Here is a 12,679-nt window from a genome sequence, read left to right as displayed (position 1 = left end):
TAACAGCTTGACAACTTGCCAGCAAACTTACATCACTAAGAATTTCCCCGCTATTCTTTGCTGTGATATAATCAACTCTGTCCGCCACTGGAGTAAATGGAAGAGTCTCAGCTTTTGTACGGTACTTCCTCTGTACAAGAGAAAAGATTAAACTACAATCAGATTATACTGGAATACATTACAGTTAACACATCAATTCTGAACATATCGAGAAGAAAACAAAGGTTACATGGAAAGAAAACTCTCCATATATGATGAATATTCTGGTAATACTCCAGTTGTATTTTCTATAATAAAAATAAATGAAATACTGATGTATTTAACCATTACAAATACTTAAACTTATAGATATCCTTGAGAAAATCTTAGAACTGAAAACTATTTTGTTACCTCACTCAAGAGGTCTCCAGCATGTTTGACATGGTTTATTCCGACTGAATCATTTGGCAACCATCCAATTCCCCGTAGCCATTCTAAATCAGACTTGTAAACTGCCTGGGAAAACAAAATAAGGTCCCTACTGTTAGCCACAGCTCCCTGTAAAATCCCATAAAATTCATCAATAATGGCATTTCCGCTGGTTAAAAGGAGAACAGTAATTCCAACATCAGCACTATAGCTAAATTTAGCACATATCAAACTTAGCAGTATATAACAGCGACATACACTGTGCATTCTAAATAAACAGCAACGCCAAAGATTCCCACTGACTTCAGTTAGAGCTGAAGCAGACTAAGAAGAGACAATACAGTAATAACTTTAACTTAAGACTAAGTTTTTGTGTTAACTCACATCACTTTGAAGATCATAGGCTTTCCTAGCATGTATGACATCATTCTGATCCGGAAGACAGATCCATTGATGCAAATAATGACGGTAATCAATATCACTGACCAAGGACTGGCCATGTTTAGCTGACTGGATAGACAGCATATCTACTGGCAGGTGGCACTGTGTCTTCCATTTGGCAAAGTATTTCTTGTATTCTAGTTCACTCTGCACCTTTCCTATGCCAAGGGCAAACTGCATTCTTGTATCCGCTTTTGCATTTGGAACTCCAACATAATGTCCTTTCTGCTTCTCATGATCCAGTTTGTATTTATACTTGGTAAAGAGCAAAAATCATCATTAGTGACAGTTATAACAAAATAGAATCACAGTCTCATAGAATATCCTGAGTTGGAAGGAACCCCCAAGGATCATCAGGACCAAGTTCTGGCACCACACAGGACCACCCAAAAATCAAACTGTATTTCTGAGAGCGTTCTCCAAACACTTCTTGAACTCCAGCAGGCTTGGTGCCATGACCAGTTCCCTAGGGAACCTGTTCCAGTGCCCAACCATGCTCTTTGTGCCAAATCCCTTCCAGTAGACTTGGACCTCCCAAGATTCCCAAGACCATTGAAAAATGATTGAGAGAGGTTCTCGCGATGACATCAGCCAGCTCTCTGGGCACCCTCAGGTGAATCCCATCGGGCCCCATTGACTTATATGCATCCAGCTGGAGCAGCAAATCCTACACAAGTTTGGGGTTGGCTGGGAGTTTATCATTACCACAGTCATGGTCCTCCAACTCAAGGCAACTGGGGTCCCAGATCCCAACATCAGTGTTGAAGACAGGCGAAGAAGGCATTAAATGTCTCTGCTTTGTCTATGTCCCTATTTGTGAGGTGACCATCCTCATCAAGTGATGGACCAATGTTATCTCTGGTCCTCTTTTTGCTGTTAACATATTTTAAAAAACCCTTTTTATTGTCCCCCACAGTACCGGCTAGCTTCAACTCTAAATGAGCTTTTGACACAAATTTTCTCCCTGCAATGGCATACAGCATCTCCGTAGTCCTCCCATGTCACCTGACCTCACTTCCAGTGGCCATACACTTTCCTTTTCTGCCCAAGCTCTACAAGAAGATCCATGCTCAGCCAAGCCAACTTTCTGCCCTACCCTTTTGACTTCTAGCATTTTGGAATTGCCTGTTCCTGTGCTCTTGAGAGGTGGTTCTTAAAGTGACCAGCCACTGATAGACCCCAACACCTTCAAAAGCTATTTCTCAGGGGACCTTTATAACTAGTACCCTGCGCATCCTGAAGTCTGTTCTCTCCATATCCAAGGTTGAAATTTTGGTGGCAGTTTTCCTCCTGTCACCAAAGATTTTAAACTCATCTGCTTCATGGTCACTATGTCCAAGATGGCAACCAATCACCACTTCACCCATGAGACCCTTAGAGCACGTGTTTTTAAAGCATGTGAAGAACTAGATGCCCCTTTTTGCACTTACATCACTAGCAATTTCTCTAGAAGCTTTGGCTGCCTTGATTGGGATTGCATCTGCTCTCAAATCATAACTCATCTTCAGTTCATCCCAGGCTTCTTTATACAGTTTCTGAAAAGACAGCACAACGTCACACATATGCTAAATACTCTGGCATTTGTCATTAGAGAAACACATATTGTACTGCCATTTGCTTGCTGAAATAGGAGATTTTTTTTTTCCTGTTACCTCTCCTCCTAGCTATAAATACTGCTGTAAATACTGCCTTTCAGTACATGCTCAGTGCCTGTAACACTAGGGTTGCAACTTAAACAGCATAGAAGGGTGTTTGTAAAAGTTCAGAAAAAAATATGCCTTCAGCTCTCTTCCATTACAACATAGTGTTATCTCAATGGTGAGATATTAATCATTTCTAAATATACAAGCATCTTTTTTAAATTGTCTAACTACTTCCAAATACTTCCAAATACTCTGTAGAAAGAAGGGAATGTTGAAAGCCCTGTATAAGTTCAGACTTCAAAAATACATGACTTAATCTTCAACTTTATAAGTAGCATCTTAGAATGTTAAAATTCACAGCTTACTATTTTATTGAAATGTAGAAAATAAAATGACAAACATACCTGGCTGTAATTAAGAGCATTAGTCCTGGCTTGGGTGATTTCAGGTGTGTCTGGCGTAATATGGATCATAGTCTTGTCCTTTTCCCAGGCTTCTTTGTATTTTGGCTGTTAAAATAGTTGACTTTAATGATATTTTAAATATGGAATTGCACTTGTCAGTAACATAAAATTCCATAAATCTCTCCTGAATTATCAGCTCTAAAAACAAATGTCTCAAAAAGGATTATGCAATTTAAAATACCACTGATCAATTTTACATTTTAGCAGAGAGATTTCACTTTAACTGTTTATAGCTTCAAAACAATGAAAGACTTTAAGAACATTGTAACGTACAATGCTGATTTGTTCGGCATTCACTTTAGCCAAAACAACGTCTGGAGAATCAACAACACTGGTGTACTTCAGGCTTTCAATAGGTGTGCGGTACACGTTATCACTCAGGAGATTCTGGGCATTCTTCACTCTCTTAACATCTGGAGAGTCATTAGGCAGCCAGCCAATTCCACGGAGCCATTCTAGGTCTGACTTATAAACAACCTGTGTCAGAAATCAAATAAAACACTGTGTTTAAAATGACTGTCTTCATTATTTTAAACTATACAAGGCAGTATACGTTTTAGAAAATGCCCAGTCAGCTAGACCTAGATTAACCCTTTTTATACATGAGAGATATCCAGTATCATAAGTAAGCCTGGGAAGCAGATTTTAAAAAGTTCGTTTCTTAAGCAGCTTGGTCTAAACCTTATGAAATTAAATAGAGGAGAAACAATACAACAGAATGTTGGTTATGGATGATAAAAGGAGTATTAAGAATAACCCTGTTCTCTCCAAAATATTTATTCCTCCAGGAAATTTGACAAAAAGGAGATCAAAAAAAAAAAAGGTATGGAGATACTGAGGAGTAGAGCTAACCAACATAACTCCTGAGGTGATGTCAGGCAACATTGTTTAAATTTGAACTGAGCAAATCCTTACACAGGAACATGAATCTCACCTCTGAAGCTCAAATCAAATAGAGGAAGAGTGTCTGTTCACTGATAAGCTGTAGAGCCAAGCAGAAAACCAGCTGCAGTGACTCCACATGCCTTTAAATCAGCCATTAAAACATCTTAGCTGCTATCTTACATAGTTTTCATGTTAATAAAATAATTTCTAAGTAGATTCGAGTAAACATAAGTAATTGAAGCCTTCCGATTAAAAAGTAACAAACATTTTTTATCTCATAAAACCATCAAAGAAAGATGAATACTTCATAGCTGTAAAATGAAAAACTGGAAAAAGAACTCTAAGATAAAACCTTTCTGACTGTGTAATATCATGCAATTAAAATACTTAAATACACTAAATAAAAACAGTGGTATCTAACACATCTTTGCAAATACACACATCACTCTGCAGGTCGTAGGCTTTCCTGGCGTGGATCACGTCATTCTGGTCAGGCAGACAGGTCCACTGGTGCAGGTAGTGGCGGTAGTCGACATCACTGACCAGCGTCTGGCACTCCTTGGCTGCCTGCACTGACAACGCATCAACGGGCAGGTGCACCTGGGCCTTCGAATCGTGGTATGCCTTCCTGTAAATGCGGTCGTTCTGCAGCAACATGGCACGCGCGGCAAACGACAGCTTGGGATCCTCTTGGGCTGTCCGGCATCCGATGTAGTGGCCTTTCTGCTTCTCGTGAGCTTCTTTGTACTTGTACTGAGAAACACAAAAAGAATGTAAGCAGCCTCACCTTTCTCACCTAAATGCTACTGACACACAAAGGCCTTCATCTTCCTATGCTGTCAAACCTGTGACTTCTTTCCCAGAGGTATTGCCTCAGTAAAGACAAAGCTCCACGCCACTCAAAGGGCAATCCCACAAGAGTCCCAAAATTGCATTCATCAAGGTGTACAAAAATTCATCTGGCTTTTCTTATTGCTCAGTAGGAATGGAAAAAGGTACTGAAGAGAAAACCTGTCTTGCTCTGCAAGACCACTCTGAGTGCAAGCCACATTCCATCCACAGCTTTCTCTTTAAAGTGTTTGGTGGTGGTGATTACAGGAAATGCAAGTATCCAGCAGCAGCCACATCTGTGGCCACTGCCAAAAACAGTTTTAAATTGTTTCTTGGTGACAGTTGTTATCACAAGGCATTCTACGCACAGAGCACTTACCTATAGGCAGCCTCAAGCTGTAGAAGAAAGAAGCACTCAGAATGGGCTTTAAAATAACACAGGGACAGAAAACCCTACTCAGCTTCTAGCTGAAATGCTACAAGCATTCACCCAGCTCTGCCAAAAAGGACGCAGGAAGAGACAAGACACAGCAACCACCTGAAGAGAAGACGGTACCTCACTAGCGATGTCTCTGGAAGCCTTGGCATGTTTGATGGGAATGGCATCAGCTCTTATGTCATAGCTTTTTGCCTTGGCCTCATCCCAGGCCTTCTGATAATGTTTCTGCAATGAAAATTAAACACTTCTGTCAATTCCAGCCAAGACTCTGTGGTAGCAAGGACTTTCTTAAGAACTACTTCTCTTGTCCTTAACTGCTTGAGTGCTCCTGGGCAGTTTGGCAATCACATTAGGTACTTCCAAGAAAGTGAGCGTAGGTAGAGAGCCTTACCTTTCTTTTTACCTTTAGTTTCTCTTTTACCTTTAGTTCCTCTTCAGCCTTTTACAATGGTGAAGAGAAACTAAAGTGCCTTCGTCTCTCTGGAGGCACTCAAGGAAGCACAAAAACATGAGAGCTCTGTCTTTATGGGCATCTTGGCCCACACAATATTGGTCAGCCTACCTAGACTTGAAGTCATTAGTACAGCTGGGTAAATATCATGCTTTGTAGTTCTCTGATGACTTTGAAAAATCAGAGACTGAGTGTTATTGCAGGTCAGGCCACAACAAAATCAGCAAAAACAATATGCAAAGCATGAGCGAAAAAAAATGGGGGGGGGGGGGAACAACTGCTGAAGGAAGTCCTGAAATAGTTCACTCCTAAGCCAATCATGTCAGGAACTTCTGAACAGTATTTTACATACATAGACATCAAGAACATCTGGAGTGAATGCAGTTTCCAGGCAAATATTCTCAGCCAATTAATTCCTGATGAAAATGCAAAATGGGAAACTGCTTCCTGTTTTACAGAATCTCCACGGTTAGTCCCATAAAATTAGGGGGTGAAACAACACAAATCTGCAAAACATCCCAGGGCTGATGAGTCTGCAGGCTCCTTCAACAACCCCAAGGAAAATATTTGCCAGTTTTTCTCAAAGGACGGAGAAGTCCTGTGTAATTACATGCTGAACATTTAATTTAGCTCACAAACACAGCCTATCAAGCAAGGCAGGCAATTCCATGTGTCCCACCCTAAGGAATCTACAGAGTTTAGGACAAAATGCACCTGCTGGAATGTTTCACACAGCCAGTTCCATCGCTTTCACATTCATACGGACTGTGAGAGGTTACAATAACACCAATTCTAGATTAAGAACTCTGTTTTTTTCCTTCAGCAACATCTGGTATATTAACAGTACATGATCCTTAATTAATGATACACTCTGCCTAGATGTAATCTACAGTTCACCATACAACCACACTGGAGAGCAGCGTTAGTAGCTGCCACTCTTTATGGCAAAATCTAAAAGAGGCCAGGTAAAAACTCTATGAATCTAAGTAGGCACACCCTTAAGTTAATAACGCTTTGCACACATATCGTTGTGGGCTCTTACGTTGCTGATGTTCTGAGCGTTGACTTTGGATTGCAGCATTACGGGAGTATCAGAAGGTATGGAGATCTGCGTCTTATCTCTATCCCAGGCCTCACGGTACAGATGCTAAGGAGAAAGGAAGCACAATGACATTTCACTGTGGTCTGAACACTGGCAAAAAAAACCAACACGCGTGCGAATTCTTTGGTAATGTTGGTTCGCATTGGTTTCAAATTAAACGTTCTCACGATAGAAACTGCAGTCTCTACCACTCAGAAATGTCATTGCACAAATGAAAGGTAAGTAAAAGGTAAGCTTACACCGCTGAGCTGCAAAGCATTGATCTTGGCCTGAACAACATCTGGTGTGTCAGTTATGCTGGTGAACTTCAACTCCTCTGGACGTGTGCGGTACAGCCTCTCGTTGAGGATTTCCTGGGCTTTCTTTGCTTTAACCACATCCACAGAACCTTCTGTCAGCCAGCCAATGCCTCGCAACCACTCCAGGTCCGACTTGTACACGTTCTACAAATAAACCAAAGGGTTACGCTCCTGCAGAGACAACTCTACAGAGAGCTTCCCCAGGCGCAAGGCTTCCCCCAAGCTCCTTCTACAACAGTCACACATCAACAGTCAGCGCTGAGACTGCAGCAGACCAATCCCTTCCCACCCATGGCTTTTGGTTGCTTCGCACAGCAACACAAGTGGCCATCTTTTAACATGCAAGGTCATCCACACAAATTCAATAAACCGTACCAGGACTGACTGCATCTTCACAAGCACGTCCTTCAGAGAATATTGGCACACTCACAAACATTGCCCACACACCTGACAGAACACTTGTCTACAGTTACTCCCACTCACATCACTCTGCAGGTCGTAGGCTTTCCTGGCGTGGATCACGTCATTCTGGTCAGGCAGACAGGTCCACTGGTGCAGGTAGTGGCGGTAGTCGACATCACTGACCAGCGTCTGGCACTCCTTGGCTGCCTGCACTGACAACGCATCAACAGGCAGGTGCACCTGGGCCTTCGAATCGTGGTATGCCTTCCTGTAAATGCGGTCGTTCTGCAGCAACATGGCACGCGCGGCAAACGACAGCTTGGGATCCTCTTGGGCTGTCCGGCACCCAATGTAGTGGCCTTTCTGCTTCTCGTGAGCTTCTTTGTACTTGTACTGAGAAACATAAAAAGAATGTAAGCAGCCTCACCTTTCTCACCTGAATGCTACTGACAAACAAAGGCCTTCACCTTCCTATGCCTGTGACACCTTTCCCAGAGGTATTGCCTCAGTAAAGACAAAGCTCCAGGTCACTCAAAGGGCAATCCCTCAAGCGTCCCAAAATGGAATTCCTCAAGGTGTACAAAAATACATCTGGCTTTTCTTAATGCTAGGAAGCAATGGAAAACAGTACTGAAGAGGAAACCTGCAAGAAGTGGTCTATGCAAGATTGCTCTGAGTGCCAGCCACATTCCATCCACAGCTTTCTCTTTAAAGTGTTTGGTGGTGGTGATTACAGGAAATGCAAGTATCCAGCAGCAGCCACATCTGCAGCCACTGCCAAAAGCAGTTTTAAATTGTTTCTTGGTGTCTGGAAATTAACACACTGCTTTGTAGTCTTCCTCGCAATCTCACAAACGCATCACACGGCATCCTACATACACAGCACTTACCTACAGGCAGCCTCAAGCTGTAGAAGAAACGAGCACTCAGAATGGGCTTTAAAATAGCATGGGGGCACAAAACCCTACTCAGCTTCTAGCTGAAATACTACAAGCATTCACCCAGCTCTGCCAAACAGGACGCAGGAAGAGACAAGACACAGCAACCACCTGAAGAGAAGACGGTACCTCACTAGCGATGTCTCTGGAAGCCTTGGCATGTTTGATGGGAATGGCATCAGCTCTTATGTCATAGCTTTTTGCCTTGGCCTCGTCCCAGGCCTTCTGATAATGTTTCTGCAATGAAAATTAAACACTTCTGTCAATTCCAGCCAAGACTCTGTGGTAGCAAGGACTTTCTTAATAACTACTTCTCTTGTGCTTAACTACTTGGGTGCTCCTGGGCAGTTTGGCAATCACATTAGGTACTTCTCAACAGTATTTTACATATGTTTGACATCGAGGCCCTGAAGTGTGTTCAGAGAATGGCTACAAAGCTTTTGGAGGGTCTGGGACACAAGTCTTATGAAGAGCAACTGAGAGAACTGGGATTGTTTAGTCTGGGGAAGAGGAGGCTCAGGGGAGACCTTATTGCTCTCTGTAACTGCCTGAAAGGAAGGTGTGGGGAGCTGAGTGACAGTCTCTTCTCAGAGATAACTAGCAATAGGGCTAGGGTGAACGGCCTCAAGTAGCACCAGGGGAGGATCAGGTTAGAAATGAGGAGACATCTCTTCTCAGAAAGAGCAGGCATGCCTTGGGACGGGTTGCCCAGGGAGGTGGCGGAGTCACCATCACTGGAGTTGTTCAAGGAAAGGTTGGATGTGGTGCTTGGGGACATGGGTTAGTGGGTGACATTGGTGGTAGGTGGATGGTTGGACCAGATGATCTTGGAGGGCTTTTCCAACCTTAATGATTTTATGACATCAAGAATGTCTGGGAGTGAATGCAGTTTCCAGGCTAAAATTCCCAGCCAAATAATTCCTGATGAAAATGCAAAATGGGAAACTGCTTCCTGTTTTACAGGACCTCCAGGCTTCGTCCCATAAAAATAGGGGGTGAATCAACACAAATCTGCAAAACGTCCCAGGGCTGATGAGTCTGCAGGCTCCTTCAACAACCTCACAGAAAATATTTGCCACTTTTGTCACCAATTATAGATTAAGATCATTCTTGTTTGAGGATCATCAGAAACATTATCACTGCACACTCATTCATTAACAATATACTCTGCCTAGACAGCTCTTAGATGCAATCTGTGGTTTACGATACAACCACACTGGAGAACAGCGTTAGTAACTGCCACTCTCTATGGCAAAATCTAAAAGAGGTCAGGTAAAAACTCTAAGACTCTAAGTAGGCACACCCTTAAGTTAATAACGCTTTGCACACATATCGTTGTGGGCTCTTACGTTGCTGATGTTCTGAGCGTTGACTTTGGATTGCAGCATTACGGGAGTATCAGAAGGTATGGAGATCTGCGTCTTATCTCTATCCCAGGCCTCACGGTACAGATGCTAAGCAGAAAGGAAGCACAATGACATTTCACTGTGATCCGAACATTGGGAAAAAACACACACTCATGGGAATTCTTTGGTAATGTTGGTTCGCATTGGTTTCAAATTAAACGTTCTCACGATAGAAACTGCAGTCTCTACCACTCAGAAATGTCATTGCACAAATGAAAGGTAAGTAAAAGGTAAGCTTACATCGCTGAGCTGCAAAGCATTGATCTTGGCCTGAACGACATCTGGTGTGTCAGTTATGCTGGTGAACTTCAACTCCTCTGGACGTGTGCGGTACAGCCTCTCGTTCAGAATTTCCTGGGCTTTCTTTGCTTTAACCACATCCACAGAACCTTCTGTCAGCCAGCCAATGCCTCGCAACCACTCCAGGTCCGACTTGTACACGTTCTACAAATAAACCAAAGGGTTACGCCCCTGCAGAGACAACTCTACAGAGAGCTTCCCCAGGCGCAAGGCTTCCCCCAAGCTCCTTCTACAACAGTCACACATCAACAGTCAGCGCTGAGACTGCAGCAGACCAATCCCTTCCCACCCATGGCTTTTGGTTGCTTCGCACAGCAACACAAGTGGCCATCTTTTAACATGCAAGGTCATCCACACAAATTCAATAAACCGTACCAGGACTGACTGCATCTTCACAAGCACGTCCTTCAGAGAATATTGGCACACTCACAAACATTGCCCACACACCTGACAGAACACTTGTCTACAGTTACTCCCACTCACATCACTCTGCAGGTCGTAGGCTTTCCTGGCGTGGATCACGTCATTCTGGTCAGGCAGACAGGTCCACTGGTGCAGGTAGTGGCGGTAGTCGACATCACTGACCAGCGTCTGGCACTCCTTGGCTGCCTGCACTGACAACGCATCAACGGGCAGGTGCACCTGGGCCTTCGAATCGTGGTATGCCTTCCTGTAAATGCGGTCATTCTGCAGCAACATGGCACGCGCAGCAAACGACAGCTTGGGATCCTCTTGGGCTGTCCGGCACCCGATGTAGTGGCCTTTCTGTTTCTCGTGAGCTTCTTTGTACTTGTACTGAGAAACACAAAAAGAATGTAAGCAGCCTCACCTTTCTCACCTGAATGCTACTGACAAACAAAGGCCTTCATCTTCCTATGCCTGTGACACCTTTCCCAGAGGTATTGCCTCAGTAAAGACAAAGCTCCAGGCCACTCAAAGGGCAACCCCTCAAGCTTCCTAAAATGGCATTCCTCAAGCTGTACAAAAATACATCTGGCTTTTCTTAATGCTAGGAAGCAATGGAGAATGGTACTGAGGAGGAAACCTGCAAGAAGTGGTCTATGCAAGACCGCTCTGAGTGCCAGCCACATTCCATCCACAGCTTTCTCTTTAAAGTGTTTGGTGGTGGTGATTACAGGAAATGCAAGTATCCAGCAGCAGCCACATCTGCAGCCACTGCCAAAAGCAGTTTTAAATTGTTTCTTGGTGTCTGGAAATTAACACACTGCTTTGTAGTCTTCCTCGCAATCTCACAAACGCATCACACGGCATCCTACATACACAGCACTTACCTACAGGCAGCCTCAAGCTGTAGAAGAAACGAGCACTCAGAATGGGCTTTAAAATAACACAGGGACAGAAAACCCTACTCAGCTTCTAGCTGAAATACTACAAGCATTCACCCAGCTCTGCCAAACAGGACGCAGGAAGAGACAAGACACAGCAACCACCCGAAGAGAAGACGGTACCTCACTAGCGATGTCTCTGGAAGCCTTGGCATGTTTGATGGGAATGGCATCAGCTCTTATGTCATAGCTTTTTGCCTTGGCCTCATCCCAGGCCTTCTGATAATGTTTCTGCAAAGAAGATTAAACACTCGTGTCAATTCCTGCCAAGACTTGGTGATAGCAAGGACTTTGTTAATAATCACACTCTTGCGCTTAACTGCTTGTGTGCTTTTTTTGCCCCCTGTAACTGGGAAGGCTGCAATAATATTCCCTGCAATTGTCTTAGCAGAAAACCCATGACTCAGAGTTAAATCTTTTGCAAAACCCAAAACACAAAGACACAGCTGGCACATCCCTGAAAACACATCACAAGACCCCCACTGAGGGACTTCTCCTGACCATATGCATGGCCTTGCCACAGAGGCCCCACACAAGCAGTCCCACTGACAGAGCGGTGCACGTCCCTGACCAGCTGTGAATTCTGCATCAGCCTGAAATGGTCAGGGTTCCGGTCACAAACATCCAACTGCATGACCAGAGCTACTGGAGACAAACACCTGTTCTCATGACGAAAAAAATCAAAGCCCGACTGAGCTATGAAGCCTCCCACACCTGCTGCAGACTTCTTATTTTTTATTAGACTTTTTTGAGTCCTTCAAAGAAAGCAAGTGTAGGTAGAGAGACTTAGTCCTTTCACAAGGCTGAACAGAGACTAAAGTGCCTTCGTCTCTCTGGAGGCACTCAAGGAAGCACAAAAACATGAGAGCTCTGTCTTTATGGGCATCTTGGCCCACACAATATTGGTCAGCCTACCTAGACTTGAAGTCATTAGTACAGCAGGGTAAATATCATGCTTTGTAGTTCTCTGATGACTTTGAAAAATCAGAGACTGAATGTTATTGCAGGTCAGGCCACAACAAAATCAGCAAAAACAATATTCAAAGCATGAGTGAGAAAAAAAGGGGCCGCAGACAACTGCTGAAGGAAGTCCTGAAATAGTTCACTCCTAAGCCAATCATGTCAGGAACTTCTGAACAGTATTTTACATACATGGACATCAAGAACATCTGGAGTGAATGCAGTTTCCAGGCAAATATTCTCAGCCAATTAATTCCTGATGAAAATGCAAAATGGGAAACTGCTTCCTGTTTTACAGAATCTCCACGGTTAGTCCCATAAAATTAGGGGGTGAAACAACACAAATCTGCAAAACATCCCAGGG

General features: G+C 43.5%; 1 protein-coding gene across 1 annotated transcript in view; it reads right to left on the bottom strand.

Moving 5' to 3' along the window:
• NEB (nebulin) overlaps positions 1-12,679 on the bottom strand; it is a 124,469-nt gene that overhangs the window by 56,731 nt on the left and 55,059 nt on the right. Inside the window, exons 71-86 of the mRNA XM_083840921.1 lie at positions 11,479-11,586; positions 10,493-10,804; positions 9,950-10,153; positions 9,653-9,757; positions 8,433-8,540; positions 7,447-7,758; positions 6,904-7,107; positions 6,605-6,709; positions 5,229-5,336; positions 4,283-4,594; positions 3,230-3,433; positions 2,897-3,001; positions 2,280-2,384; positions 793-1,104; positions 391-495; positions 32-130 (exon numbers count right to left, since the gene is read on the bottom strand). Of these exons, the coding sequence (XP_083697047.1) occupies positions 32-130; positions 391-495; positions 793-1,104; positions 2,280-2,384; positions 2,897-3,001; positions 3,230-3,433; positions 4,283-4,594; positions 5,229-5,336; positions 6,605-6,709; positions 6,904-7,107; positions 7,447-7,758; positions 8,433-8,540; positions 9,653-9,757; positions 9,950-10,153; positions 10,493-10,804; positions 11,479-11,586 (2,808 nt within the window). The remainder of the gene's footprint in view (positions 1-31; positions 131-390; positions 496-792; positions 1,105-2,279; positions 2,385-2,896; positions 3,002-3,229; positions 3,434-4,282; positions 4,595-5,228; positions 5,337-6,604; positions 6,710-6,903; positions 7,108-7,446; positions 7,759-8,432; positions 8,541-9,652; positions 9,758-9,949; positions 10,154-10,492; positions 10,805-11,478; positions 11,587-12,679) is intronic.

The sequence above is a fragment of the Anser anser genome (genome assembly GCF_964211835.1).
Source record: "Anser anser genome assembly, chromosome: 6".
Lineage (NCBI taxonomy): Eukaryota > Metazoa > Chordata > Aves > Anseriformes > Anatidae > Anser > Anser anser.
This window is presented reverse-complemented; position numbering and strand designations above follow the sequence as displayed.